Genomic DNA, 27,978 nt, shown 5'->3' on the forward strand with positions numbered 1-27,978 from the left:
CAGTAGGCTATTAGTAGTTAAGTTTTGGAGGAATCAGTTAGTATATGTGGCTTTTCTACTGTGTAGGTAGGTGTTCATCACCCCTAACCACCACGTTGTTGAAGGCTCAACTGTATAATGGGATGATGGACCTACCAAGGGAAGGAGGATATTGCCTAGGCACAAAAACGTGCTCACAAATGTGAATGTAAGCCAGTACATCACCCTGCCTTTGGTAGCACCTGCGTCATTCAGGTTCCAGGCTCCCTTTTATGAAGCTAGGCTGGGACAAAAGAGCCAGAAAAAAATTAGATTTCAGAGTAGAGGACCTTTTGGCAAAAATGATGTGTGCTTACCTCACTCCTGGGTGCTTTTTACTTTTCCTACCTATACTTTCTCTTCATCCAGCTCTCTCATTTTTAGCACTATCGTGTTTAAACCTTATTTTATAAACAGGTAGGATATAGATCCTAAGTAAAGTATCACCAAATCAGATCCAGTGATAAGTTCAAAAGATCATAACCAAGCAGGGTTTATTTTAAGACCAACAAAGATGGTTCAACATTAGCAAATCTGTTGCTATAGTTCTCTGCCTTTAATAGATTAAAAGACAAAACTATGTGTCTATTTCTGTAAGTGCTGAAAAGGCACTTGATAAAAATTCATCACCTGATTCTGACACTCTTGCTAAGCCAGGAATAATAGATAAACAAAGCATTTCAGGCTACCGGGCAATGTGTCAAATTGAGGAGCCTCTAGGGTCATCCTAGCCTATGATAAATCACTAGGGAATAAGAAAAGGTAGAAGATGCTCGGGGAACAGGTACCTGTTCTCAGTAGATAGCATGTTATGTACATAGTCTTGGTCCATTGTTGCCATGGCCTGCATTTGGTTCTTTAGATCTTTTGTTTTTTATGTTTCATTGATGTTTTGCATTAATCTAGTATTTTAAAAGAATGGGGCATATTTATTATTCTATTTTTAAAATCCCTTTTGGGTAAGAAGGTTTTGATCTACCATTTAAATGTCATAAAATTATTTTTAGATGTTCCTTGAGTTCATGAAGGTAACATGTACATTTATCACATTGACTATTAGACTATTTTTAATTATATATTGCCTTCATAAATGTAACCATTATGAATTCTGAAGCCTTAGCCTAAAGCTGTTGAAAATCAGCTGCTTTATCTTGTCATATTTCACACATCAGCTTCATTGCATAGCGTCTTTCCCTAGCTACTTAATGTCAATCTCCTATCCCAGCCCTGTAGGTGAATGTCACAGCCACTAAATTGGGTGTCAGGAGCACTGTGGCCCTCAGTCTTCTTACAGTCCCCACATCATACAAATGCTACTGCTGTGATCAGTACAATGAGCATTCAGTTATTTTTGCAATGTCAAGTGGCTTTGGGGGGAACAAGTTGCAGCCTTTCTTTGTAAGCCAGTGCAATATTTTCAAGATGACTAACTGTGAAGTCAGAGATGCAATCCTGTGATTGGTGCAAAAGTAACAAGCCTATCTTGACAATCAATGACTCTTGGTTAAGGAACATTTCATTAATATCTCTGTGATAAGGTGAGGGAGAGAATACAGCAAGATAAAAAAAAAAACAGACGAAATTAAAGGGTGTCACCAGGGAAGAGGTCACACGGTTCAGAAAAAGTATTGTGCCTTTATTAATGGCCATTTCTCAACTGCTTTCCCCATATATACACACCAACAAGGGACCCACTATGCCAGCCCCTGTTAAGTGTAGTTTAGGAAGCCCCTTCCCCACCTACCTCCACTCACTGCCAGACTAGTCTGCAGTCTCTAGCTCCTCTGTTGGTGAATGATTATTTTTCCTTCCTGTGACATTGTTCTTCATATTCCCAACTTTAGCGTGCCAGAGGCTGAATCTGTGGTCTATACCCTGCTGTGTTGATGATCAAATGTGAGAGGCAACAGGCTGCCTGGAAAATGGTAGTGGTCCACCCTGCTATTTAACAGAGACTCAGCTGTCACAGTACCAGGGAGAGTATATGTCAGGACTCAGCATTTTCAGTGCCCCCCATATTTAATTATCTGAAAAAATAATGGGCATGTAGTGCATTTCAGTCTGCTTCTATGAGAGAAAGTCTAGAATTGGTTGGTACTGTATTTGGAAAGCAGCTCAACTCCATGGGGTGAAATGTCTGCCTTCTCATAAACAGATTGCAAGTTCCATGATTTGGCTTAAGTGGGTTGCTATCGGAAAGAAACCTTGCCTTGTTACTCTGAGCAAGGAGTCCCATACAAAAATACCCTGACACAGCCATTTTCATTAAAATCATTTGGAATTTTGGACAAGTCTTAAGTATAAATTATAACTTTATTAGCCCATAGAGTTTTCTCACGAGAAAGTAAATCTAATAAAAATTAGAGGGAACTTATTAAGTGGCTGCCTTGTTGCTATTTGCTATGACTTGCAGGGGGGGGGGTGAATAATGTAATTGTGGGGTTTGCAGTCAATGCATTTTGTTGTAGACTAGAGAGCAATTCACAAAGCACATATGAGGAGGTGAAAAGAGAATGTCTTATTATCATTGCATGGAGAACTCTTTAATTGATACTTTATGTTAGCATTTCCTGTCATAAAGTTGGGAAGACCTTTAACTGTTACTGAGAGTGGAGAAGCAGACTCCAAATTACCATCAGAGGTCACCAGGGCATTTTACTTATTCACAAAATTGCACAATCACCTTCCAGAGAAGGAATTGTAGGGGAGTTCACCAGGCTTACAATGTACAAAAGGCAGATCCTGGCAATGGTATAGAAGGAGTTGATGGCTTGAAGGGAACTTATAATCATTGCCATTGTGATTATTTATTAATCAAGACATAAATGTTGACAAGGGAAGCAAAAATGATATTATTCTACACACCAGCATGGCCATACGTGTGTGTTTTTTACTTTTTTATTTGATCATCAACTTGAACTGGTCAAATGCAATCTTGAAAGAATGCACTTTAGAATCATAGAGTTTTAGTGATAACAGGGGATTATAAAAATGACCTATCAATAGTACAAAGATCCTTAATATGAGAACATAATTTCAGGAAGCCAGTGAACACTCCCTAAAATTATATATAAAATATTGTGTGCATATGCAATTTTCTAAGAAAAAGATCCATAACTTTCATCAAATTCATAATAAAAAGTTCCCTGACCCAGAAAGGTCTAAGAACCACTATTTCTACTACCTACTCTGCTCTGCCCTCTACATACACACACACACACACACACACACACACACACACACACACTTTGTTACCAATAAAGAACACAACTCCCAGAGTTGGAAAATAATTTGCCCAAGCCATACTGCTAAGCTAATGGCAAAGCCAAGAGTTGAAGTCTTTTCTGTCTCTGGGTCTGAAACTATGTCTTTCCACTATACCAAAGTTGTTTTAGCAAGCATCAGAACCAAGGAGGTTTCAGAAAGCAATAATTTGTGCCACAAGCATAATTTGAACTAGGTTACCTTTGAGATACTTTACTTCACTGAAATTATATTTCCATCCACCTTAATAGAGAACAGCATTGACAAAGATGATCCCAAATTTTTAGAGATTATTTCCATTTCATTATTAGTCTTTTCCACTCCCCATTGATCTCCCTTGCTAATAATGCTTGTTTAGGGCTAACAGTAAAATGAGTTTGCCTTCCATAAGCCTTTGTCAGCTGATGGCAGGGTAGGAATGCATCTTCATCAGGACCAGCCACATAATTTGCAGGACCCACCGTTAAGTGAAAATACAGAACCTCTTGTTAAAATGTATTAATATTAAGGAGCCTGGCCAGTGTGGCTCGGTGGTTGAGTGTCAACCTATGGACCAGGAGGTCATGGTTTGATTCTTGGTCAAGGGTACATGTTGCAGGTTGCAGGCTCAGTCCCCAGTGTGGGTCATGCAGAAGGCAGCCTATCAATGATTCTCATCATCGATGTTTCTCTCTCCCTCTCCATTCCTCTCTGAAATAAAAAAAAAAAAATAAGTATTAAGGATTTTAAGACAGTGAAAGCAGAACATTTAATCAAGTGTGAGGCCCTTCTGAGCATGAGCCCCTGTGAGACTGCAGAGGTCATACACCCATGAAGATGGTCTTGATCCATATTGAAGCTTTGGTGAAACCTGGGACAAAGATAAGCCAGTCTGATTTAAAATTGGCCACAAAGGATCCACAAAGTTAGAGAGTTCTGTATTTAAAATCAAAAGGACTACACATGCACACAAACATCGTTTGAATAAAGATTCCATCTTTCTCTTCATCTAATGCCAAAAACCAAAACTGTCTCACTTTAATTTTTGATCTGTGGACCTACTGTGCTGGCATTAAGCACACATTTTTATCACAGTTTCCATAACAAAATTACAAAAGAAGGAATGACTTCTCCCAGAACATCTAATGAGTCAGGTAGAAGCAGGTACTCAAAAGCAATGGCAAACAACCAGCTAGGGATATTTTAAGCTGCCAGAAAGGGGGAAAGAAGATTTGGAGTATGCAGTGCAATGAGCCATTGGTGTTTCCATTTTTTTTTAACATTATGAGAACAAAAAGCATTTTAAATTCAAGAATCAGAAATCTAAGGTTCCAACAGGTAAGTATGTTTACCAGCTGAGACAATGACTGGGACTTGGTGTACTTGAGCTATGAAGACTTCAGTACAGTAGAATCACCCAAGCTACTACAATCCCATTTTAGTGTCATACCATGGTTTCAAGCTTAATACATAACATCTGTGCTTCATAAGACCTGAAACCAAATGTTGATTGATGTCCCATTTGTTAGATATATAAAGAAACCATAATATAATGTATGCAATGTGGAATTTACATTAGAAGCACTTGCAATACTCTAAGCAAACTCAGACTTTTAACAAACTAAAGGCCAGTTAGTGCAAGAGAAAATATAAATTGGGCAAATTAATTTTTATTAGTCTCATGTTGTCAGTTCTTATATAAGGGTCCCAGTCAATACCTCACAGCCAGCTTCGTAAGTGCATTTTGCAGTCTAGAAAGAGAAGAAACCAGCACTTCCTCTAAAAGGTGAAGAAATAAATCATGTCACCACAGCTTAAGTCTTCAGAGAGCTTATTACTCCACTTTTGCAACGCAGCTTCCAACCCAAAATCCCATACTAAAGCTTAATGTCTATAAACATATGGTAGCTGCCTAATGACAGCACTCATTCACTCATTCATCCATTTATCCAATATGCACTGACTGATCGCTTTTGAATGCCCAGTGCTATGTTGGCACTGTTCTGCCTGTGCTAGTTGAACATCATTTGCAGTCAAATTTCAACCCAAGTCAGAATTCAGTAGCAATACAATATCCAAAGAATTATCAACTGGGTAAAAATGAAACTAATTTTTTAATTTTTTCTAATGTGTTATTAACTCTTTGTTTGCAGTATCTGTGGGATATGAATATGAAACCTGCCCTGAGTTTATTCTCTGGGAGAAAAGGACAGTGATCTTACAAGGTTTTGAGATGGATGCTTCTAACCTAGGAGGCTGGTCATTAAATAAGCATCATATTTTCAATCCTCAAAGTGGTAAGCAACTTTTAAAATATTACTTAATATTCTTTTCCTAATGCTGTGTACATATATATATATATATATATATATATATATATATATGTGTGTGTGTGTGTAATACATTATTCATTGCAGAAAATTTGAAAATTATAAGGAAAAAACTGCCTGTAGGTTCACAACCTAGAGAAGACCACGTTAGTTTATTTCCTTTCAAGTATCAATATAATCATCTGATTTCCAATTAGTGCTATCTAGTGAGACTGCTTCATCACAAAGTTATATGAAACTGGGTTTTACTATCATTATTTCTCTAAGTGATTAACAAGTTTATCTGACATTGTAACCTACATTTTTTTAAAATATATTTTATTGATTTTGTACAGAGAGGAAGGGAGAGAGATAGAAAGCTAGAAACATCGATGAGAGAGAGTCATCGATCAGCTGCCTCTTGCACACCCCCTACTGGGAATATGCCCGCAACCAAGGTACATGCCCTTGACCGGAATCGAACCCGGGTCCCTTCAGTCCCCAAGCCGACGCTCTATCCATTGAGCCAAACCGGTCTCGGCAGTAACCTACATTTTTAAAGTAGAACAATAATCAGCATATTTCATAAAATCTAAGACACCTTCAATTATAAATACACCATTATTTTATGGAAAATGCTGCTGATTAAACTATGATATACATTGTTAGATAAATACTTATTTTAGAGATGTTTATATGTGAAGGAAAATATACACCCAAGAATTAAATAATCATCTATGTAATACAGTTTCAAAGGGTTTAGTGAACTTTGTCCCATTTTAAACACAGCAACCCTGCAAAATGGCATTAGCCTCATTTGAAAGATCAAGAGTCTGAGACTTAGTCATGTGACCTTCCCCAACATTGCAGTCAGTAAGTGATTAGAGCTATGTGCTCTTTCGCCTACATGGTAGCTGTTTATCCACATAAATATCAGTATGTCCAATAAGAAGCTAGGACTAAAGGGACAGTGATGGACAAAAGAGAAGAGCTAGGAGGGAAGAGTGCTCTACTGGGCTTCTCTTAGTTTTAAGGCTCCTAAATCCTGGACTTAGGAAAAGAGGAAAGAACAATGAGAACAAGACATTCTCATTTTCAGTGTTTTTCTTCTTTGAACCACATTTTCTACTGTCACTTTGTCCTAGTTTGTATTATAAATGTTAGATAAATCAAGAGAATGGACCACAGGTGGCTCTTCTGCCCATGTGGCTCTCACACAAACTGATTTTGCTACCCTGGTCATAAATGCTTCATCATAGTTCCTCCATCTCCTTTTGCATCCTGCTGGGAAACCAGTCATTGGTGTTTCCATCTAGCTTTCATTTGAGCATCAGCTGGTAAGTTTTCACTGAAATCATATTCTTTTTTCATCTAAAGAGGCAGATTCTTAGCAGCCTTCACTGGAACATGTACTTTGGGTTATTTGTCCAGGATTTTGGGTATGAATATATTGAGGCAGCTACATTCTTGCATTTGGCCATCCTTTTATCTACCTTACCTTTGTGGACCAGCTGGCTAATGTCTAGTTATCTTTTAAGTTCATGAGCTAAGAGATCCATTTAATAATCAAATCTATGATCTTCATTTGTACCATAGTTGGATCAGGCAAGCCAAACAGCCACATAGACTGGGAAACTTTGGTTAGCAAAGATAACCATAGAATGTTTCGCTTCAACCATAGAATGAGATCACCTCCCATATTCCCAATGTGGGATCCTGAAGGTGAATGATTCCATTGCTGTATGCCCCTGTTATACTTCCTCCCCCACTTTAAAGGAAGATTCTAAATTCTATTTCAAGTTGTTTATTTTTAAGAGCATAGATTTAGTCACAGATATAAAATGTCAACTTATTTTCCATTGTCAAAAGGAGAATCACAGTTTTAAAAGTACAGAAACGAAAGGGCAGATGCCACTTACTAAATTATTAGATTTTTTTTGTTTTGATTTGAAAAGTTTGACATTTTAAGCAGCCATTTCTTTTTCACTCACTTTTATTGGCTTGTATAGCTTGTCTCTTTCAAATGCCTGTCATTGACATTAAATACAAAATGAGAAATGACCTCAATCGAACCAGCCCCCAGCTGTGTGCTCCCAGTCCTGTATCCTCTTACCATTTGCTTCACACTGCTTTAAAAATTCAGAACAGAGGGGAGCCATTCAGAAAGTTGGCTATGGGCCCTCCTCCCATTTCCACAATTGTATTCTCTACACCTCTTATTTTCCAATAATTAATTTTTAGGTAAAGGTACCAATTTATTTCTGAGACTCTTTTTAAAAGCTTTATTGAAGTATAATTTATACACCATAAACTTCGCCAATTTTAGCTGTACATTTCACTGACTTTTAGTAAATTCTACAGATGTGCAATTTTCACAACACAGTTTCAGAATATTTTTATCACCCCCCCCCAAAACAAAACAAAACAAAAAAAAAAACCCTGTGCTCACCCCAGAACCACTAAATCTGTTTTGTGTCTTTTTCTGAGAATTCTATTCTGAAAAAGAAACCTTACTTTGGATAGTTTTTATTAAAAGAACATGTGTTCATTTTATCATCTCATTTGTAGGCACATTGTATTTCTAACCAGAAACTCGTCACACTTGCCAAGAACATATCTGAAGCCAGCTCTGCCATTGCCTTTCAGCCTGACCTTGGCCTGGAATACCTCTCCTGGGACATTTTTGAAGTCTAAATCCCACCCACAATGGCAGTTTTAGAAGCAGGAATGATAAGCGTGAGGGAGCAGCTTTGGGAAGACCAATTTAGAAAGCAATGCTCTTTCCCCCTCGGGTCAGACAGTCTTTTCTGGCTGATTAAGGCAAGAGCATCTTCTCTTCAAATTCCCCCACTCCACTTCTTTCTGGAAAAAGCCTAACTCTTTAGGCACCTTGCTTTTTTGATCTGAGACAGATAGCAGATTAGAAACAAGAATCTATCTTCCCCCAGTTTTCTCTCACTGGTTAAAAAGACACCTATAATTAGATTGGATGTCTGCTGCCATTCAATTCTCCAGTTTTTCTTTGGCTCTGCAATCATTATGCAGTGGGCATTTTCTAGTAGGCAGTGTTTTCAGACCATTTGTCATTTCTGTTGCAGCAATTATATTTACCTGACAAATAACCATTGGTTGTGGAGAATTATTCCAAATATTATGCCTGATAGATATATATAGAGAGAGATGGTTCCTACTTTCACTGAAATAAAGAAACATCAGGAACTTGTGTTTTTAAATATTATTTCTTCAAAATACATCTTCCCCATGATTACAGAGATTTCTTTTAAGATAAGTCAGTTATTTAAAATTGTGTGAAAAAATGTGTACGTGAATTCATTTATTGCAGAGTGAGCTATTTGTTATAGTAGATCTTCATATCAAATGGATCCTCTAGTGTTTCCTTCAGTTGAGTGTTAAAATTATTCCAAAGAATAATCCAGGGTACTAATTGAGTCTTGTCATCTGTCTGAAATGAATGAAGAATTTCCTTTAACTTGGCCTCCAAGATAGGCCAGCAGTGTGTCAACAAATGGTTTTACTGGGAGAAGAAGTAAATGTCCATTGATCACACTGGCATATCTCCCAGTTTGTGTTTATATCCTCTCAGTCAAGTCCTAAGAGAAATATGTATTGTGTCCCTTGTTGTTCATAAGTCTGAAAAATGGTTTCTTCTTTGAAATCAGTGTAAAACACCACCCACTGGCTTCTAGAGGGAATTTTTATTTCAAACTTATTTATAAGCTTCAAAAGAAGTTCTGAGCAAAGTAGCAGGAGGCTATGAGTGGTGTGTTTAAAAGTATGCTTAACTTATTATACAACATATTTGGCTTTGGGGGGCAGAGAAAAGAGAAACTTAGGAGAGAAAATGTGCAATTGGATCCACCCAGTGGGGTTTCTTAGTTGACTGTAAACAGCATACTCAATCCTTAGCAGAGAGTTGGCCTTCTTATAAATAATGTGTGATATCAGAGGTGCATTTGATTCTGTTTTTAAAATGAGCATGTATAGCGGAATAAGCTAGAAGGGGGGGTGGGCAGCGATAATTGATCAAGATTTCTAGGAACAGCCGAAACTGGTTTGGCTCAGTGGTAGAGCGTCGGTCTGCGGACTGAGGGGTCCCGGCCGGGTTCGATTCCGGTCAAGGGCATGTGCCTTGGTTGCGGGCACATCCCTGGAGGGGGGTGTGCAAGAGGCAGCTGGTCGATGTTTCTCTCTCATCGACGTTTCTGGCTCTCTATCTCTCTCCCTTCCTCTCTGTAAGATATCAATAAAACATATTTTTTAAAAAAGATTTCTAGGAACATACACAAAATATTTGCAAAGCAACCTTTTGCAGAAGAATTGGTGTTAAATCATTGTTGCTAGATGGTATGCCCTGGTTCTGTGTAATGGAAGATTAAACAGATTCTTGAAACAACAAAAACACCCTTCAAAATGATCTATTCTTCCAGGGCAATACAAAAGGGGTTTGCCCATTTTTGTTTTGATTGCTTCAGCTTTAAACAGGAATGGTAATTTCAGTACACAGGCACTTTAGTACCTTGCATGAAAGCAAGACATCAATTGTTGAGATGTAATCAGAAAGTACATTGCCTTATGTTTTATTTCCTTTAATCATTCTTCTTCTTTGATGGAGTGTTGGGCTTTCTAATAGAAAAGGGGAGGTTTAGAATTGCAGGCTTTGAAGAATGGTTTAAAATAGCCATCTTTCGTTTTTAAATTGCCAGGAGCCTGGTAATAACATGTCATTTTGAAGGTAATTGTTAACTATACCATTACATATTAAAAAAAAAAAAAAAAGATCTACCTGGGAGAATAGATGTTAATAGCAAATCTGATATTTCCAAGACAATAAATGGAAATATTTTTGAATGATATACCCTATAGTGCATGGCTGAAATACTGACATGCTAAACAGTTGGTTTTTTTCATTTATTAGAGTGCATATCTTCGCCTCATTGGTAGGATATTCAGTTAGTGATCATTAGGAGATTTCTTTTCACTGATGTTGTACAATTGTCATTCCAGTTCTCATTCACTTCCTCCCAATTCATTTAAATTACAGTATTGATCACACTGCAATTAAGTGTTTTGTGGAAATGAGTTCAGTCCTATTAATCTTACTTAATTAACTATTCTAAATCTTAACAATTTTACTGCCTAACTTATTAATAAAATTAATAAAATAGTGATCTTTAAGATATCTTATAGTTTTTGAAATAAAAGACCAATTTTGGGGGGCATAAACTCATAACTGCTCCTGCAGATCATATGTTGAAACAAGTAGCCAGGAATCACTTTGGGAGGGAAAGTAAAAAAATTTAGCTATGAGCCGGGACCGGTTTAGCTCAATGGATAGAGCATCGGCTTGGGGACTGAAGGGACCCAGGTTCGATTCCGGTCAAGGGCATGTACCTTGGTTGCGGGCATATCCCTGATAGGGGGTGTGCAAGAGGCAACTGATCGATGACTCTCTCTCATCGATGTTTCTAACTCTCTATCTTTCTCCCTTCCTCTCTGTACAAAAATCAATAAAATATATTTTAAAAAATTTAGCTATGAAATCACAAGTCTATATGATGTATGGGATTTCTGTTTTCTGTAAGGCCCATTCCAGGTACATATTTAGTGCCATGGTGGATGTTTTACCCTCTTATTTCTTTTTGCCAATGATGTTCCTATTTCAGAGTGATCAATAATTTCCATTGTAGGACTATGAGACCAAATATTGGAAGTAAACTGAGGAAGGCATTTTAGGAAATGTTTAGGGAGAATAACAGGCCATCCAAGAAGATAAATAACAGGGTTTGTGGGAGAAAAAATAAGACTGTATAAGATAACTGCATTCATTCATTTGCTGTCAGTTACTTCATTCTGACACATTGGTATATCTCTCACAATGTGGATACTTTACCTGCCCTGGCTCATTCTGAGCAGACTTTAGCTATTTATTTAGTACAGTAGTACCTGTTCCTTGCATTATCTGCCTAGGCTGGGCAGTTGGCAAAATCACTGGGATTTGGATAGGGAAACTACAAGAGACTCAAAGTCTCTTTTGAACATTTACTGAGCCTTATAACAGTGGTTCTCAACCTTTCTAATGCCACGACCCTTTAATACAGTTCCTCATGTTGTGGTGACCCCCAACCATACAATTATTATTTTTAAAATATATTTTATTGATTTTTTACAGAGAGGAAGAGAGAGGGATAGAGAGTTAGAAATATCAATGAGAGAGAAACATCGATCAGCTGCCTCCTGCACAACCCCTGCTGGGGATGTGCCCGCAACCAAGGTACATGCCCTTGACCGGAATCCAACCTGGGACCTTTCAGTCCACAGGCCAATGCTCTATCCACTGAGCCAAACCGGTTTCGGCCATACAATTATTTTTGTTGCTACTTCATAACTGTAATTTTTCTACTGTTAATGAATTTTAATGTAAATATCTGCGTTTTCCGATGGTCTTAGGCTCTACAGCAGCGATTTGCCTAAGACCATCGGAAAACACATATATTTGCATTACGATTCATAGCAGTAGCAAATTACAGTTATGAAGTAACAATGAAAATAATTTTATGGTTAAGGGTCACCACAACATGAGGAACTGTATTAAAGGGTCATGGCATTAGAAAGGTTGAGAACCACTGACTTATAATGACTAGGCCACATGGATTGACACATAAAATGAAGAAAGAAGAAAGACAGAGTCCTTCAAGGAGCTCATGTCCTAACAGGGAAGATAGAGAAGTAATGAAAAGTGCAGCCAATAGTGTGATAACTGTAATGATAGAGCTATGCAAAAGTTTTCACACAGAAAAGGGAGCAACTAATTCTGCCTGGACAGAACAGTGGGGAAGAACTGAGCTGAGCTCTAAAGGATAGGTAAGAGTTCCCCAAGCAGACAAGATAAAGAGGGCACTCAACAGAGGGAACAGCATGTACAAAAACAGAGAGGAATGGGACTATGTGAAAGTGATTAAAAATAGTCCCACTATAGCTAAAACTCAGCATATGAATGAGAGGACAATGAAAGGAGAGAGTGAAGAAATAGGCAAAGACCAAATAAATTATGGATGACTTTGCATGCTTTAATAATAAGGAAGGTGATCTTTGTCCATAGAAGATATGGAGCTATTGAAAGGTGTGGATGATCTAACTGGTTTAGGTCAGTGGATAGAGCATTGGTCTGCAGACTAAAGGGTCCCAGGTTTGATTCCAGTCAAGAGCATGTTCCTTGGTTGCGGGCACATACCCAGTAGGGAGTGTGCAGGAGGCAGCTGATCAATGTTTCTCTCTCATCAATGTTTCTAGCTCTCTATCCCTCTCCCTTCCTCTCTGTAAAAAAATCAACACACACACACACACACACACACACACACACACACACCGTATTTTCCGGCATATAAGACGACTTTTGAACCGAAAAAAAAGTCAACCGAAAATCGAGGGCAAAAGACCAAAATTGCACAAAAATTACCTGCAGATCTTGACAGCAAAGTAAGTCTTTTCTTTGAAGTGGGGGGTAGTCTTATACAGCGAATATAGGCCTAAACCTATGTTTTAACTGTAAAATTAGGGGGTCGTCTTATACGCCAGAAAATACGGTGTGTGTGTGTGTGTGTGTGTGTGTGTGTGTGTGTAATTTTTTTTTTTAAAGAAAGGTGTGAGTGATGGTTTGCAAATAGGTATACATGGAAAACAAGAGACCAAGAAATTAAGAAAAACTGAACTAAAGTATAGTGGTATGAATGGAGAATACAAAATTGATTCAACATTATTTTAAGAGTTATACCCAGTGGGGTGGGGGTAGAGTTAATAATTAATTTTATAAAATAAGGAAACCAAGACCACGGTGATGCCCACATTACCAAGTTAGGTAAATACACACATGTGGTACCACTTATAAGATGATTAGGGAGAAAAGGAGAAAAAGCAAGGTTTAGTAAGGGGTACAAAAATGATAAAGTCTGTTTTAAACTTGTTGAGTTTTGAGGTATCTTAGGTAGTGGTCGGCAAATTCATTAGTCAACAGAGCCAAATATCAACAGTACAACGATTGAATTTTCTGTTGAGAGCCAAATTTTTTAAACTTAAACTTCTTCTAACACCACTTATTCAAAATAGACTCGCCCAGGCTGTGGTATTTTGTGGAAGAGCCACACTCAAGGAGCCAAAGAACCACATGTGGCTCGCAAGCTATAGTTTGCCGACCACGGTCTTAGGGGATCCAAATAAAAAGATATAGTAGGTATTTGCACGTCAGGTGAGACTCTGAACAGGAGAAAATTTTGGCATGTACAGATGGGAGTTAAAGCTGTGAGAATGGAAGAGATTTCCCAAAGAGAATGATTGCACAGGATTTTCCAGCATTTTCATAAGTCAGTATCTCTATTTCCTGCACTGATGATAAGATACGGTCCAAAAGAGTGGAAAATTTAAGTCCCTTTCTTATATATTTGAAGTGCATTCTAGCGATATGATTTCTTTTCATGGAAGTAGATTACTTTCCTGATTGTGTTTTGGTAAGGTTAATATTAAAATTGACTGATATTCCCTTTTCAGGGACCAGTTGCATAGTGACTGTAATTTTAAGTCAAGCATTTGTGTGCCCAACATCAAGAGAAAGTCAGTCAGAGATGAAAACTAAGCCACAGGTGATTCACAGAGCCCACAATGAACAAGACATCATTACAAGTTGGTCATCAAATTCTTTATTGAGGCATTTAGCATCAGCAATAAAGGGACTGGATGTATTAACCCATTTCACAGATGGGGATAACTGAGGCAAAACATTGTGGTACTATTTATGGTGGCTCTGCAGTCCAACAAAACCAAGAGTAATATGTTGTACTCTCAATTTCTTTTATTCCAATGCCAAAGCTCCTTCTTAATTTGAACAATGAGAGAAAAATTAAAATGTTGCTGAGAATATTGTGTGGTAATTGTTTTTGTTTTATTCTCTTTTTTCCCCCTTGGATCTAGGAATTATACATAAAGGGAATGGAGAAAATATGTTTATTTCCCAGCAGCCCCCAGTCATATCAACTATAATGGGTAATGGACACCAACGGAGTGTAGCCTGCACCAACTGCAATGGCCCAGCTCACAACAACAAACTCTTTGCTCCTGTTGCCTTAGCTTCTGGCCCTGATGGTAGTGTGTATGTTGGAGACTTCAATTTTGTAAGGCGAATATTTCCCTCAGGAAACTCTGTTGGTATTTTGGAATTAAGGTAAGCCTCTTCTAATCTCTATGCTTAGTGGATAAGGAAAAGCAAGATGAGATAACGTGAAGAGACAAGGCATTGCCAGGAGCAGGATATACAGTTGCCCTTACTGTAGCCCTGAACTAAGATGCAGAAATTAGGGATGCAGGACATAGATCAGCTTGCCTACTCCTCTGACCTGAAGGAAACTTTGAGCACTACTTTGGAGAACCAGGAAGTGTTGACATCCCTGTATGTGTGGCTTTCCCTGTGTGCACTGCCATCACTGACATGTATCTCAATACTTCTAAGTGCTCAGGTAAGTCACTCAAGCCCTTCTGGCCACTACAAAGACTGATCAGAAATATCTATTCTGCTCTTGTACGTAGAGGTATTGCCAGATTCAAAAGGCTAACCTTTCTAAGCTCTTCAGGTCCAATCTTTTGAAGTGGTCACTTCACATAAAAGAAAAATGAAGTCTGTGTTTACATGGCATGATAAAAAAGGAAGAATGAGTTTTTTACCCTTAAAAGCTCTATCCCAATAGGGAGAAAATTATTAAAGTATTCATCTTGAGACTTTTTTATGCTGTTCTAGAAATTTTGGGAGTACAAAGTCAAAACACCTTGAAAGGAATTCATACCTTTTAATAGTAAATGTCCTGAACCATGTAAACCATAGTTTAGTCAGTTTTGTTTTATCCCTTTGGGGTTATAAGCCACAAATATATACCTTCTGGAGTCCTAGGAAGGGAAAACATCTACCTCCATCCCAGCAGAATAGACAGACCTGTTTTTTCTCCCATAGCTAAATTGGTAGACCCGTCCTTCTAGTAGTTTGTGGCAGCTTTATCTTTGCCATACATCTTTAGAACTTCAGGCTAAAAGTTTCTCTAGGTCCCGGAATATTTTGATGCTATAATATATTTTGATCCTATAAACTATAGTAATTGTTGTCTCGGGCATCACCTCATTGATCAGAGATACTGGTGGAGCAACTTAAATGTACAGAACACCATCCAGACTAGTCAAGACACATGAAAAGTCTTAGGTCATTTTCATTCAACACTTCTGTTCACAGGAATATGGAGATTTGAATACATTTGGACGTTCCTCAAAATTTCTCATATTCTTGTGCTTGCTTTGGAATCTACCTCCCTTTTCTCAGACTGTATTAGTCCTTCACACCTAGCAAGGAAAATCTTCTAGACACATGCTCCCATCTATTTTTCACATTAATTCACTCCAGGTTTAATACATTCCTTAATTATAATTGCAAACACTGTCATAGAGAAAAAAGCTGTTAAATACCTTGGCTAATAAAAAAATGGACTGTAAAATTAAGATTTTATAAAGATAAAACATATCTATAGCGTCTGGAGAAGAACTAATTCATACCACCCTGCCCTAATCAAATGTTCATGTACCTCAGGATGTCACAGGGACTTGTCATTTCCAGCAGTATATCTCTTTAGGCAACTACTTACTGGGAAGCCAATGAAGAAGGCTAGGATGGTTGTTTGCCTGGACTTGGAAATGATTTATACAACATTCTAGATTGTTTTCAAAATCCTAGAGATGTTCAGTCTACATAATGCCAAACATGAATGGAACACTAAACAATTCATTCACCATCTGAAAGTTTCCAGTCATACAGATAGGGACTGCAAGTAGACAGAGATCTTGTCTTGCTGAGCTTATATACTCAACCCTATAAAGCTAATACTATATAGCCATCTTCTCAAAGAAAAGAATCCTAAGATTGCCTATAAAAGCAAAGAAAAATATTACTATAAAGAAAATCCAGCTAAATTTAGTCCTTTTTATTGTAATTTAAATGCAAATTTCCCTAAGGTGGAGCAGTTGTCATTCATTGATGAGATTCTCCTTGGTCAAGGATCCTTAACAGTTCACAAATTTGCATTTTAGTCCAAAGCACCTTATGACCTTCAACACAAAGTCATTTGAAGAATAAAATAGAATAACGTGGACCCTAATTGCAAAGTAATTTTCTCAGTACCAATAAAAATTCGTTTCTGACAGTGTGAAATATTGTCCAGTCCCTTTATTCAGTCTTACACCACAGCACTGTTTTCTCTCATTGTCACAGCTCTTCAAACACAAAGGCTTGCACGCACCATGAGCTCACACACCCAGGCTCTCCCATTTAGCCTGAGTCTCCCTAGCTGGTTCTTCTGAGCTAACATATTTTAGAGTAGCTCTTCTTAACATTTTTTAAAATTCTCAGAGCCCTTGAGAATCTACAGGAATGGGCAAAAGTAAGTTTACAGTTGTTGATATGGAAAAATATATAATACAAGAATAAATAATAATACAGGAACAAGCTCTGTGTTTTGTGTACTCACAACTGTAACCTATTTTTGCCTACCCCTGTATTAAAGACTGTGAACCTCCTCCCCATTAAAAACAAACAAACAGATTCACATAAAATTATAAATGTAAATTATGTAAATTCAAGGTCTCACACATTTTCCCTCTCTCCCTGCATCCCTTCCCCCAGCAACCTACTGTGTGGATGCAGTCTTTTCATACACTCATATGTAAGATTCTGTGTATTAGGTTCAAGAAGAAAAAAATAGTTCTCCATTCTCTACTCCAACACTCCTGTGATTGGCCATCAGAGAAATTAATTAGCTTAATATGCAGCAACATTTTGACCTAATTGACAGGTAACTCCTTGTGTGACTATAGTCAAAAACGTCGATCCAGTTTATGTCACAAACAGTTATCTGTTATGTTTACTCAGAAACTAATATAGATCTTATTAGATTCACTTATTTTACAAGTATCCTGGGCAGTAGCCTATACTGTGTACATTGCACCTTTCATATTTAAACTTCCTAGAGAGAAATATGTTGATATAATAATGTTTTGCTATCATAAGAACCATAATTTTCATTGAGTTCTACTGTTTGTAGATACAAATTTCATTTTGTATCAATTTTTTGTTAAAAAAAAATTGGAAGACTATAGATTTTTTTCTAACTTAGCCCTGCTCATCTAAACTGTCCCCAATTGAGTTTCTTACATCTGACCTCAAAAATAATTTCATTGGTTGCCAATCATTTATTTCATCTAGCTGGTCCCCCACTGCCTGAATAGGGAAAATAAGGGAAAGTCAATTATGGTTTTATCATTAGCAATATGCCAAGAGCAACAGTATTATTTCTTGTTATTTAAGTATATAATAGTACCTTTTGCCTATTCACTGCAGATTTCATATACATGTACATACCTTAGTGCTCTTCCAGTGAAAAATTGAGGTAAGGTAATAAAAAAAAGGAGAGCTTATAATACCTTGTAATTAAATATGAGTGTCAAAAATACAATCTTTGAAGATTTTTTTTAAAGAAAGAGTCATGTCTAATTTCTAAAATCCCCCTTAGTCCCTGGGCATGGATTCATTTGTCAGATTTATTTTCAAAGGAACTGGTAGCTGAAAGCAGGGCCCTAAAACACAAGACAGGTAAGTTGTGATAAGGGCTTTAGACAAGGCTGGAGCATGGGGGAGGCTAATCTTGGATAAGTGTTGTGGCATTGGAAGCACTAAGATGTCAGTAAATGGCAGGAATAGGAACTTGGTCTTCCAAGGAAGAATGCCATGGAAGGATGAGCAGGAAGGAAATTTCATTCTTCAACATCAAATATTTCAGGCTAAGTATTAAAGAAAGAAGCTAAGAAGATCATGAAGAACAAGTGTTGCAGCCACCACTGAGCAGGCCAGACAAACTCTCGTGATTCCAGGTCACTAGATAGCAACTTCAAAATTGGCATAGTGTCTCTTTCTCCATCTTCCATGTCACAAAAATATAAAAAGAATAGGTTGGACATCAAGATAAGTGAAAGAAGCCAGACACGAAAGGATACCTATTCTATGGTTCCATTTATATGTACTATCCAGAATAGGTAAATCCACAGAGACAGAAAGTAGATTAGTGGTTGCCTAGGGCTGAGGTAGGTGAGGAATGAGGAGTGACTGCTAATGGATATAGCGTTTCTTCAGGAGATGATGAAAATGTGGAATTGGATGATGGTAATGCTTACACAACTCTATGAATGTACTAGAAACTACTGAATTGTACTTTTTAGAAGGGTGAATTTAATGTGCATGAATTATATCTCAATTAATTTTTAATTAAAAAGTACAGATGGGTCCTTTAATCATATAGATACTGAACAAAATCAAAGATCAACTTCAAAATCCTACCATCAGGAATGTTCCTTGTTCTAAAAATATTTGTAATTCTACTCCTTTCTCCTCCTAGCTCATGGCAAGCTTCAAGTCAGTCAGTTGCCAAGTGCCAGCACCACTGATGGGCCAAGGCCCTTGTGAAGAGCTCACACACTGGCACCTCAGCATGCAGTCAGTCAGTTGCTAGCTAGACAGCCGACCGACTTTGGTGGTGGTGGCTCAATGCTAAATCTTTAACTAAAAGTAATTCTGAGACAGAACAAGGTCACACACTGGAAATAAATTCCATCATTTTCACTTCCTCTCTCTGAGATGTTAATGAGAGAAACTGCTCTGCATAATTCGAGGCATCTTTCCAAATTCAGAGTGACATTATTGGCAGGATCAGAAGCAGCTGCAGGAAAGTCAGACTATCCCTTTTCCCCCTCCTTGCTATCACCTAAGAAATTCAAAACCCTGTGTAACCACAGAAATGGTTCTGTACCATGAGAATCTATTGTGGGTAAAATCATGTTTTAATGAGGTCCTTCTAGAACTTTCACAACTCAACTTCCTCCAGGAGGATCAACCACGAAACAGTGATTAGAGCCACCCTCCAACACACTCAGCCTGGATTGTAGAGGCCACAAAAACAAGCAAGTGCCAAATGACAAAGAAACTCAAAAAGGTTCAAATGCCTCAGGCCAAGTTTCTAATCAGAGCTCCCCTTCTTACCTTTTGACCTTTTGTGTCAACCCACAGGATACCTACCTTGTTAAGGCAAGCCAGAGAAAAGAAAAAGTCAGTGGATCTGTGGCCCAACTAGTGAAATCCCAGGAATATTGTCTTTAAAGAGCACTGAATTAGTAGTAGCAGATAGCTTTGAATGAAATCATGTTGTGTCTTTTCTTCTTGCCTGATGGTCTGAAGAATAAGAACATTTTCTAGTTTAGATAAAAAGATTTGTTGTCTTTGTGTTTTTCCAAGTGACATAAAGGGCCAGATTTAAAATGCCTTTATTTCACAGATGATTATAGTTTTTTTTTTTAATTCTGGGCAACTTTGACCCAAAGTCAAGATTGTCAGACTGCACTCTCTATGTGAGAAGCCTCATAGCAGATCCCAGAGTGAAATATCCTGTGCCTAATGGTTTAAAAATCAGGGTCCCCAACGTGTTCTGCTTCTTTTGACCTGACAGTGCTGTTTCGCCCTCTGAAGTTACCCCTTGGAGCATAAACAGCTGGAACATACAAGGCCCGAGTAGTTGATATACATGATATTTTACTAAAGCTATTTTGATGCCAGGGACATTCTGTCATGGTCTAAGATAAAACCTTTATACTTTAAATTTAATTTTGTTAATATTGCTGAGTAATGTACTAATATGCACAAGTAATTTCCTCATCTTACCTCTGAGGTCATATAAGTGTCTTAGGGTTTGGTTTGGGATGCCAGTAAACTTGGAATGTCTCACAAGACCCAGTAATAAAACAGGGGTTTTGCACTTTGATAAGGTGGCTTTCAAAACAGAAGCTAGAATGCTCAGGCCCTTTGCAGTGGCTACTTCCTGAAATTCCAGCCTAGCAGTTTTTAAACCTTATTTTGTATCCGGATCACCAGCTGAGTTTGTTAAAAATAAAATCCCCATGTTTCTCTCCCACCTCGAGATTCTGATTCAGTATGACTTGGAGAGCCCCAGGAAACTGTACATATGGCAAGAGCCTGAGTGATTCTGATAAAAATGGTCCAGAGAGGGCTTTTTGCAAAAACTGCCTTAGAGCTTTGCCCACCCACCAAACAGGATGTTCAATCACCTTGATACCATCTTAGGAGGAGAACCAGGAGGGATTGGGTCCACTATGACTTGCATATCTGACTAAATGATCCCTATAGAGTCTCTCTGACAGCCACAAGCTGCGTTAGGATTGGTGTGTCTGGTGAGATTTGCCCTGTTGAATGATACTGATGCCTCTCTATTTGCTTTTACTTGCTACTCGTGGATACCTTGTGCACCCTAGAAACAGAGACACCAGACATAGGTAAGCAAATCACATGGCAGCTGCCTAATGCCCCTTCTTGCCTAAGAGGCCACTTCCTAATAATGTGCTAACAGGGAAATTTTACTTCTTAACTAAGGTTAAAGGAATAATGTTGAAAGTGAACTTGGAAGTTCTGGCTCAGGTAAGTTTCTTCCAAAAGAAAAGAATGCCACTAAGTGGGAATTTGCTGGAGGACCAGAATATACTGAAAAGATATTAAGTGAAAGCTTGTTGCTCAGCACTTTAGGGGAAAGCAAGGCCTTAAGTTTCTTCATTTTTTCCTTAGGTAATATCACAACTGAGACTGTAAGTTCCAATAGCTTCAGTGCTTTCCAGTTGTAGATAGAGAGAGAGGGGGAATGTAGCGAGCTTCTCAATCCAGAAATACAGTTGATAAGAATAATAAGAGACAATGACCACATGATCTTCTTGAACAAGATGTCTCCTTTTTTCTTTTATGTGACCTCATGGTTTCTAGTTCTTCTCACCAAAAATAAGTAATAGAAAGGCTGTAAACTGACCATTTACCAACAATGACACAAAGCTCCAAAATTAATCATAATGAGTATTTCTGTTCAATTTGTTTATGCATTACACTTGTCAAAACTGTTCTAAATTACCTGAAATTACCAAGGAGAAAATTGAATTTGTTCACTTCCGAATGCCAATTGTCATCACAATGGCACTGATAGGATTTTTAATTTGGATTTTGTTTGGGAAGATGCCACTTCCTAAATGCCAGTGCACACGCTCAGCCTTGTTACTTTAGCATAACTAATTTCTTAAACAAATTAGGTTGGTTGTCAAATTGCTTACTGGTAAAGTGTTGCATAGTATTAATTATAAGCATTAATTGCCCATTTTACAATCTATGTGATTTTTAACTAGCATGAATGAAGTGATTTTTGTTCAGTTGAAGGGCGTTGCCCAAATGTAAAACTAACCAGAAGGTGACAGTAAGTTTAACAATGAAGTTATAAAATAAATCTTCACATACCCCAAATTGCAATATGCATTTCGAAATGAGGGATTCTAATAAATTGGAATTTAGTCCAGTGTTTTTTCTTTGTCAGGTATGACTTGTTTTCAGAGAGTAAAAAGAAACCAATCTAAAAAGAGCTGAAGTATGCTTGGGAAATGGCATGAAATAGCAAGAAATGACATATCAGTATAGGAGACCTTCCTGACTGTTGGCTGTCAAGAAAATAACATTAATCAGATTTGAATTTGGTTTGTTGGACTATTCCATTTTATAAAGGCCAGTGCACAAAGTTTAAGAACAGCTGAGCCAAATAGGATATGCTACTCAGTTAGAAGAAGGCAAGAGCACACTGATCTTTTTTTTCTTTGCTATCTTTAGAACCATAATATTCTGAAGGTATTTTGTACTCTCAGTCACATATGATCTAATCTACTCTTAGTCCAGGCACAGGCTTGTTAGTGACCCTGGGCAAGCCCTCTATGTGTCTGGGTTTCCCCAGCTGAGATTTAAGAATGACTATTTTCACTTCCCTCACAGGCACATTGGGAGTGTTCTATAATAAATGAATGCAATACATTCCAAAGTGCTTTTGTACGAATACCATTTCTCTTGGAAAACCAGCCTGTGGACTTTTCCTAAATAAAACCTTATTCATCTGGCTTAGGTGAAACTTCCATAAACAGGCTACCAAGGTATTGAAAGTTATTTTCAGGAAGGGTTGTGACCCCTTCTCCTTTAGTCTAGAAAGATATAAGGGCACTGAGGAAATTTTATTCTGAAGGCAAAAATTCAACCAGATATGTAAACATTTTTACTCAAACCCCTATTTAAGCAGTCTTTGCTACAGAGTTGCTTTGTCTGATATGACTGCCAAATCAATTCTGGAGTCTGTTGGGGCCCTTTACAGTTTATTTACAGCAGCTGTGATAGTGGTTCCAGGGTTGAAGATGTCCCTGGAATCTACTGGATTCTCTTATTTGATGAAGGTAAGTAGAAAAAAAATCAAGTATTCTAATTGGATCTGATTTTTTTCCCCAATTAAAACTCTAAACTGGGTCTTTCATCTGTATTTGCAAGCCTTTACTATCCTTCACATGCATAAATATTCTTAGAGGGCAAATACAATTACAAATAGAATCAGGAACATGCCAGTCTTTAAGGATATCTTAATTATTCTGATGACCTCTCCTCTCCATTTTGCTTGGCAAGTAGCCAAGACCTGAACTCTTCTATGTCTTAGTTAGTTTCATGTCCTTCAGTTCAGTTTAGTTCAGCACTTACTGAACATCGACCCTGTTACACACTCTGTTGGCACTGAGGATAGAGAGATTAATACAGTTCCTGCCTTCAAAGAGCTCACAGTGTAGTTGCAGAAGAGATATGTGAAAATAGTAGTGCTTAATGCCCAGATCTCAGTTTCCAAAACTATTCTCCAGTAAAAGTAACCAGGAGTCCTTAGAGAAATGACTCATTCTAGTACTGGGGCAGAGATTACATAAGATGAGCCTAGTTCCAAAAGGTAAGGAAGAGCTAAGGAAGGAGAGAGAGAGAGAGAGAGAGAGAGAGAGAGAGAGAAGAGAGAGAGAGAGAGAGAGAGAGGAAGAAAGAAAGAAAGAAAGAAAGAAAGAAAGAAAGAAAGAAAGAAAGAAAGAAAGAAAGAAAGAAAGAAAGAAAGAAAGAAGAAAGAAAGAAAGACCCCACACTGATGGGATCTTTAAATTAAATTCTGCTCCCAAGGGTTAAAGCTAGAACAATTTGAGTAACAAAATAAAGTAGCATTGGATTTTAATGCAAAGTATAAAACAAATATCCATGGGTCCATACTTCTATAAATGGTTGAATTCATACATAAATGGAGGAAAAGAGATAACACTCTCATGCAGAACAATTTCAGATCATTTATGTAGATATTCCATCCTCAAGGTAAAGATAAGATCCCCACTTGTTAAGTGTTACCTTAGCTGAGTGACTTACTTCCAAAGAATAAAATATCAATTGTGGGAGAGAAAAAGTAATTTTACAGTAGAGGAACCTGACAAACACTACCTCAGACAAGCAATCAAGGTCAACATTAACAGTGTTGTCATGTTGATATTATGTACCTTTGATTTGATTTGATGAAAATGGCTCTATACCCCTGTGGTCTTCCTCCTCAAAACCTATAACCCACCAAAACCGGTTTGGCTCAGTGGATAGAGCATTGGCCTGCAGACTGAAGGGTCCCGGGTTCGATTCCGGTCAAGGGCATGTACCTTGGTTGTGGGTACATCCCCAGTAGGAGGTGTACAAGAGACAGCTGATCGATAATTCTCTCTCATTGATGTTTCTAACTCTCTCTCCCTCTTCCTTCTTCTCTGTAAAATATCAATAAAATATATATATTTAAAAAAAAAACACCTATAACTCCTATCTCACTATGAGAAAAAAAATCAGATACATTTGAGTATCGGGCATCATGTTACAAAATAATCAATATTCCTTAAAACTGTTCATGTCATCAGAAATAAGAAAAGTCTAAGAAATTACCATAGCTCAGAGGAGCTTAAGAAGGCATGATGACTAAATATAATGTTGTGTCTTAGATGGAATCCTGGAACAGAAAAAGGGAATTAGGTAAAAACTAAGGAAATCTGAATAAAGTATGGAGTTTAGTAAATGATATTTTAAAATAATGCTAATACAATGTGATAGGTGCTGCTATGTCATGTGTCCCTCCTCTCTGCTCATTTGTCTTCCTCTCTACTCTTACTGTAACTCTTTTTATGACAGCCATAGCCTGTTTACTGATCTGACCCCCCACTAGACTGAGTTTCATGAAAAAAGAGGCTGTATTGTTCACACAAGTAGGTCTCCAACCATAGCACAGTTCCTAGACACATTGTTTGCACTTAGTAAACATGTTTTTAATGGATTAATGGCAAAGACACAATACATAAATGGTGCCAAGGAAGGACTTCAGGTGAGAGATGATGGGGCCTTAGACTAATGGCAGAAGAGTTAAAGAGAAGTGGGCAGATTAGAGAAGAGTTTAGAATGATGGAAAGAAGGAGGAGTAAGTGGTTTCTGAGTGTGAGGCAAAGTTCTGGGCAATGAGCATCTTAGAGTTTAAAAACAATAAAGGTTACTCTCCAAGTTCTCATGGTTTGAGTAAAGCTTTAAAAGGCATGTGGGAATTTATTAAGTGGGGAAAAACTTGGATACCACAACAAGAAATGTTAAAATGTTTTAAGAGTTTTTAAAGATGGCAGCCAAATGATCCAAATAACTCTGGAGGTAGTGTGAGGAAAAATGGATTTCAGATTTCTAAAACACCTCCTATCAACAGGACTATAGAAAACATCCCAGGCCAAAGATTATGGGTATTGTAACTACTGGAATGGCTGGAGGAATCAAAGAAAAGAATGGTTCTGAAAGCTAGTTTATAGGTACAATTGCTTATAGAGAGGAAAGGAGGGAGAAAGGGTTAAACTTCCAGGTTTGGGGCTTGGATAATGTCAGCAGTACATGAATTTTAGGTTCAAGCAAAATATCTCCTAAACCAGTTTACTGCAGCCATAAAAAATGAAATTAGGAAGAATCAAAATTAATGAATGAGCTTAGTTATGTATGCAGAAAAAAGAAACCCCACAAGAGATCCTATGTGAATATGCAATTAAGGAGTTTCCTGAATACCAAAATTCAATCAAGGCAACTTTAGTGTCATGTTTAGGAGGTATCACTGATTGTGATAATATAAAAAAAAAAAGGGGGGGGGTATCCAAATACAATCAGTTCTGTCATGTCCTAAAGAAGGAAAAATGGATTAGAGAAGTGTGGCAGTCAGCTAAAAAAGGAAGCTTGGAGAGGGAAAGTTTGGCAATGTATCTCCAGCACACCAATCCTTAAGCAACTCTTCTCTACCTTTGTACATCCCTTTCAATTTATAACACAAGCTTGGAAGTATTATAGTGTCTGCAAGCCAGTCAGAAGCCTGGAAGAGAGGTAGGTTTATGAGGGATAGGAAAGGCAGGAAAAGAGAATAACTTAATATTTGGGAATTGGTGACTATGAGACATCTAGGCAGTCATCTAGTAGCTATTTGGAGAACTCGGTATGAAAAAATGACTTCCTGGGACTTACTCTCTTCTGTTTTTTTTTCCTCTACCCACAATGAATGTTATTGAAATATCAGCATCATTATAGGTTAGCAGTACACAGTGAATTTTTCTATACCCAGATCCATTACTAGAAAAACAAAGAAGTATCCATCTCCTCAGTACATAAACAGGAAGGTACTTGAATTCTTTCATCTGTTAAGAGAATTTTCCATTTGTGATGAAAGGCAGCCCCCAGGGTTGTATACTGAACAAATTTCTTTGAATAACTTTACCTTTCTCTTCCTTAGCACAAGTCCTGCTCACAAATACTATCTGGCTATGGACCCTATGTCTGAATCACTTTATCTATCAGACACCAATACTCGAAAAGTCTACAAGTTGAAATCTCTTGTGGAAACAAAAGATCTGTCTAAGAATTTTGAAGTGGTGGCAGGAACAGGTGATCAGTGCCTTCCGTTTGACCAGAGTCATTGTGGAGATGGTGGGAAAGCATCGGAAGCTTCACTGAACAGCCCTCGAGGTAAAAAAAAAAATCCTTTGGTCATCTAAAGATTGAATTTGATTTCTCCAATTCTTAAGATCATTGTCATAAGTCTATCTCAATATGCCTCTGACAGACATCATCTCTGAAGTCTATTCCAGAAGATAGGAACAGTCAGGATTAAATTTTAGCCAATATACTGTTATTAAAATATTGAAATGCTACTTTTCTGATTGATAATTATTGTCCTGAGTGCCTCCCTGATACCCCAACCTCTCCTCAGGGATTACTTCCTGTAAACTCCCAACAGTCCAACAACTAAATGGTTAATTACTAGCTGGCTGAGAACCTCAAAAATGCAGGCTTCTTCTACCACTGTTAACATTTAAATATGTTAAATATCTTGAAGACTCTAGACATGTATGGCTTTTGCTTAACACCAACCTTTAATGAACCTTTTCTCCATTAATTTAAATCATTCTTGAAGCTATGTATATTTTCAATTTTATCATCCCTTGGATAACAAATTCCTTTTTTTTTTGCCTTCTGTAAGAGCATGGCCTCTCTTTTGATTTGTCCTAAATTTACTTCTCAAAATCTTTACAGGCCAATGCTGGGTTCTATTGCCTGGAATTTGTGAATAAATCTGTGCTCGTCGAATTAGCTTCATGATTTTATAGACTTGGATCATATGGATCATATTCCCATCTTATGCCATAAGCTAAAGGATCAACTTTTAAGTCTGTCATCATATATCATCCACTCTCTCTGCTTAATTATTTACTTATCCTTCTCTATTCTTTCTCCAAGATAGTTGTGTGAGTGTGTGTGTGTGTGTGTGTGTGTGTGCTTTTATTTTAGTTGGTTTTATGAAGTGTTCACTTTAGTGGGTTTAAGAAGCCAATGTAATCTTTTTAACTATTACACAAATAGAATACAACTGTTATACAAAAATTTAAAAAGAGAATGCAAAAATATTTTTAAATAAAGTTACCCATAATCCTATCACATGTAGAAAACCACTGTTAACATTTTAGTATATATCTATGTAGACTTTTTTTCTATGCCTACCATATACTTTATTTTCTACTAATGGAATCATATTACAGAATGCTGTCCTAAAATCTGCTTTGCACAATTTATTATGAACATCTTTCCATTCCAAAAAGATATGGTAAGGTCAATGTGTTTAATTTGTTAGATTATCATTTATTATTTCAAATATTAAGAGGTTACTCTTTAGCCATTTGACATTTGCCATATGGGGATTAAATTTCAACCACAATCAAAGTTTAAAGCTTTCCCTTTCTTTAAGGCCATATTCAAGTTCTAGCTGTGCCTTTCATAAAGCCCCTCTGGCTAATCACAGCAAATTAAATCTGAATTTCTTTAACAGTGTCTACACTACCCAAT

At 37.5% G+C, this 27,978-nt stretch overlaps 1 protein-coding gene across 1 annotated transcript in view; it reads left to right on the forward strand.

Moving 5' to 3' along the window:
- The window catches only part of TENM1 (teneurin transmembrane protein 1), a 938,436-nt gene that overhangs the window by 806,798 nt on the left and 103,660 nt on the right, over positions 1-27,978 (forward strand). The window contains exons 22-25 of the mRNA XM_036443384.2: positions 5,415-5,558; positions 14,553-14,802; positions 20,985-21,005; positions 26,372-26,604. Of these exons, the coding sequence (XP_036299277.1) occupies positions 5,415-5,558; positions 14,553-14,802; positions 20,985-21,005; positions 26,372-26,604 (648 nt within the window). The remainder of the gene's footprint in view (positions 1-5,414; positions 5,559-14,552; positions 14,803-20,984; positions 21,006-26,371; positions 26,605-27,978) is intronic.

The sequence above is a fragment of the Pipistrellus kuhlii genome, unplaced genomic scaffold (assembly GCF_014108245.1).
Source record: "Pipistrellus kuhlii isolate mPipKuh1 unplaced genomic scaffold, mPipKuh1.p scaffold_m20_p_19, whole genome shotgun sequence".
Taxonomy (NCBI): Eukaryota; Metazoa; Chordata; class Mammalia; order Chiroptera; family Vespertilionidae; genus Pipistrellus; species Pipistrellus kuhlii.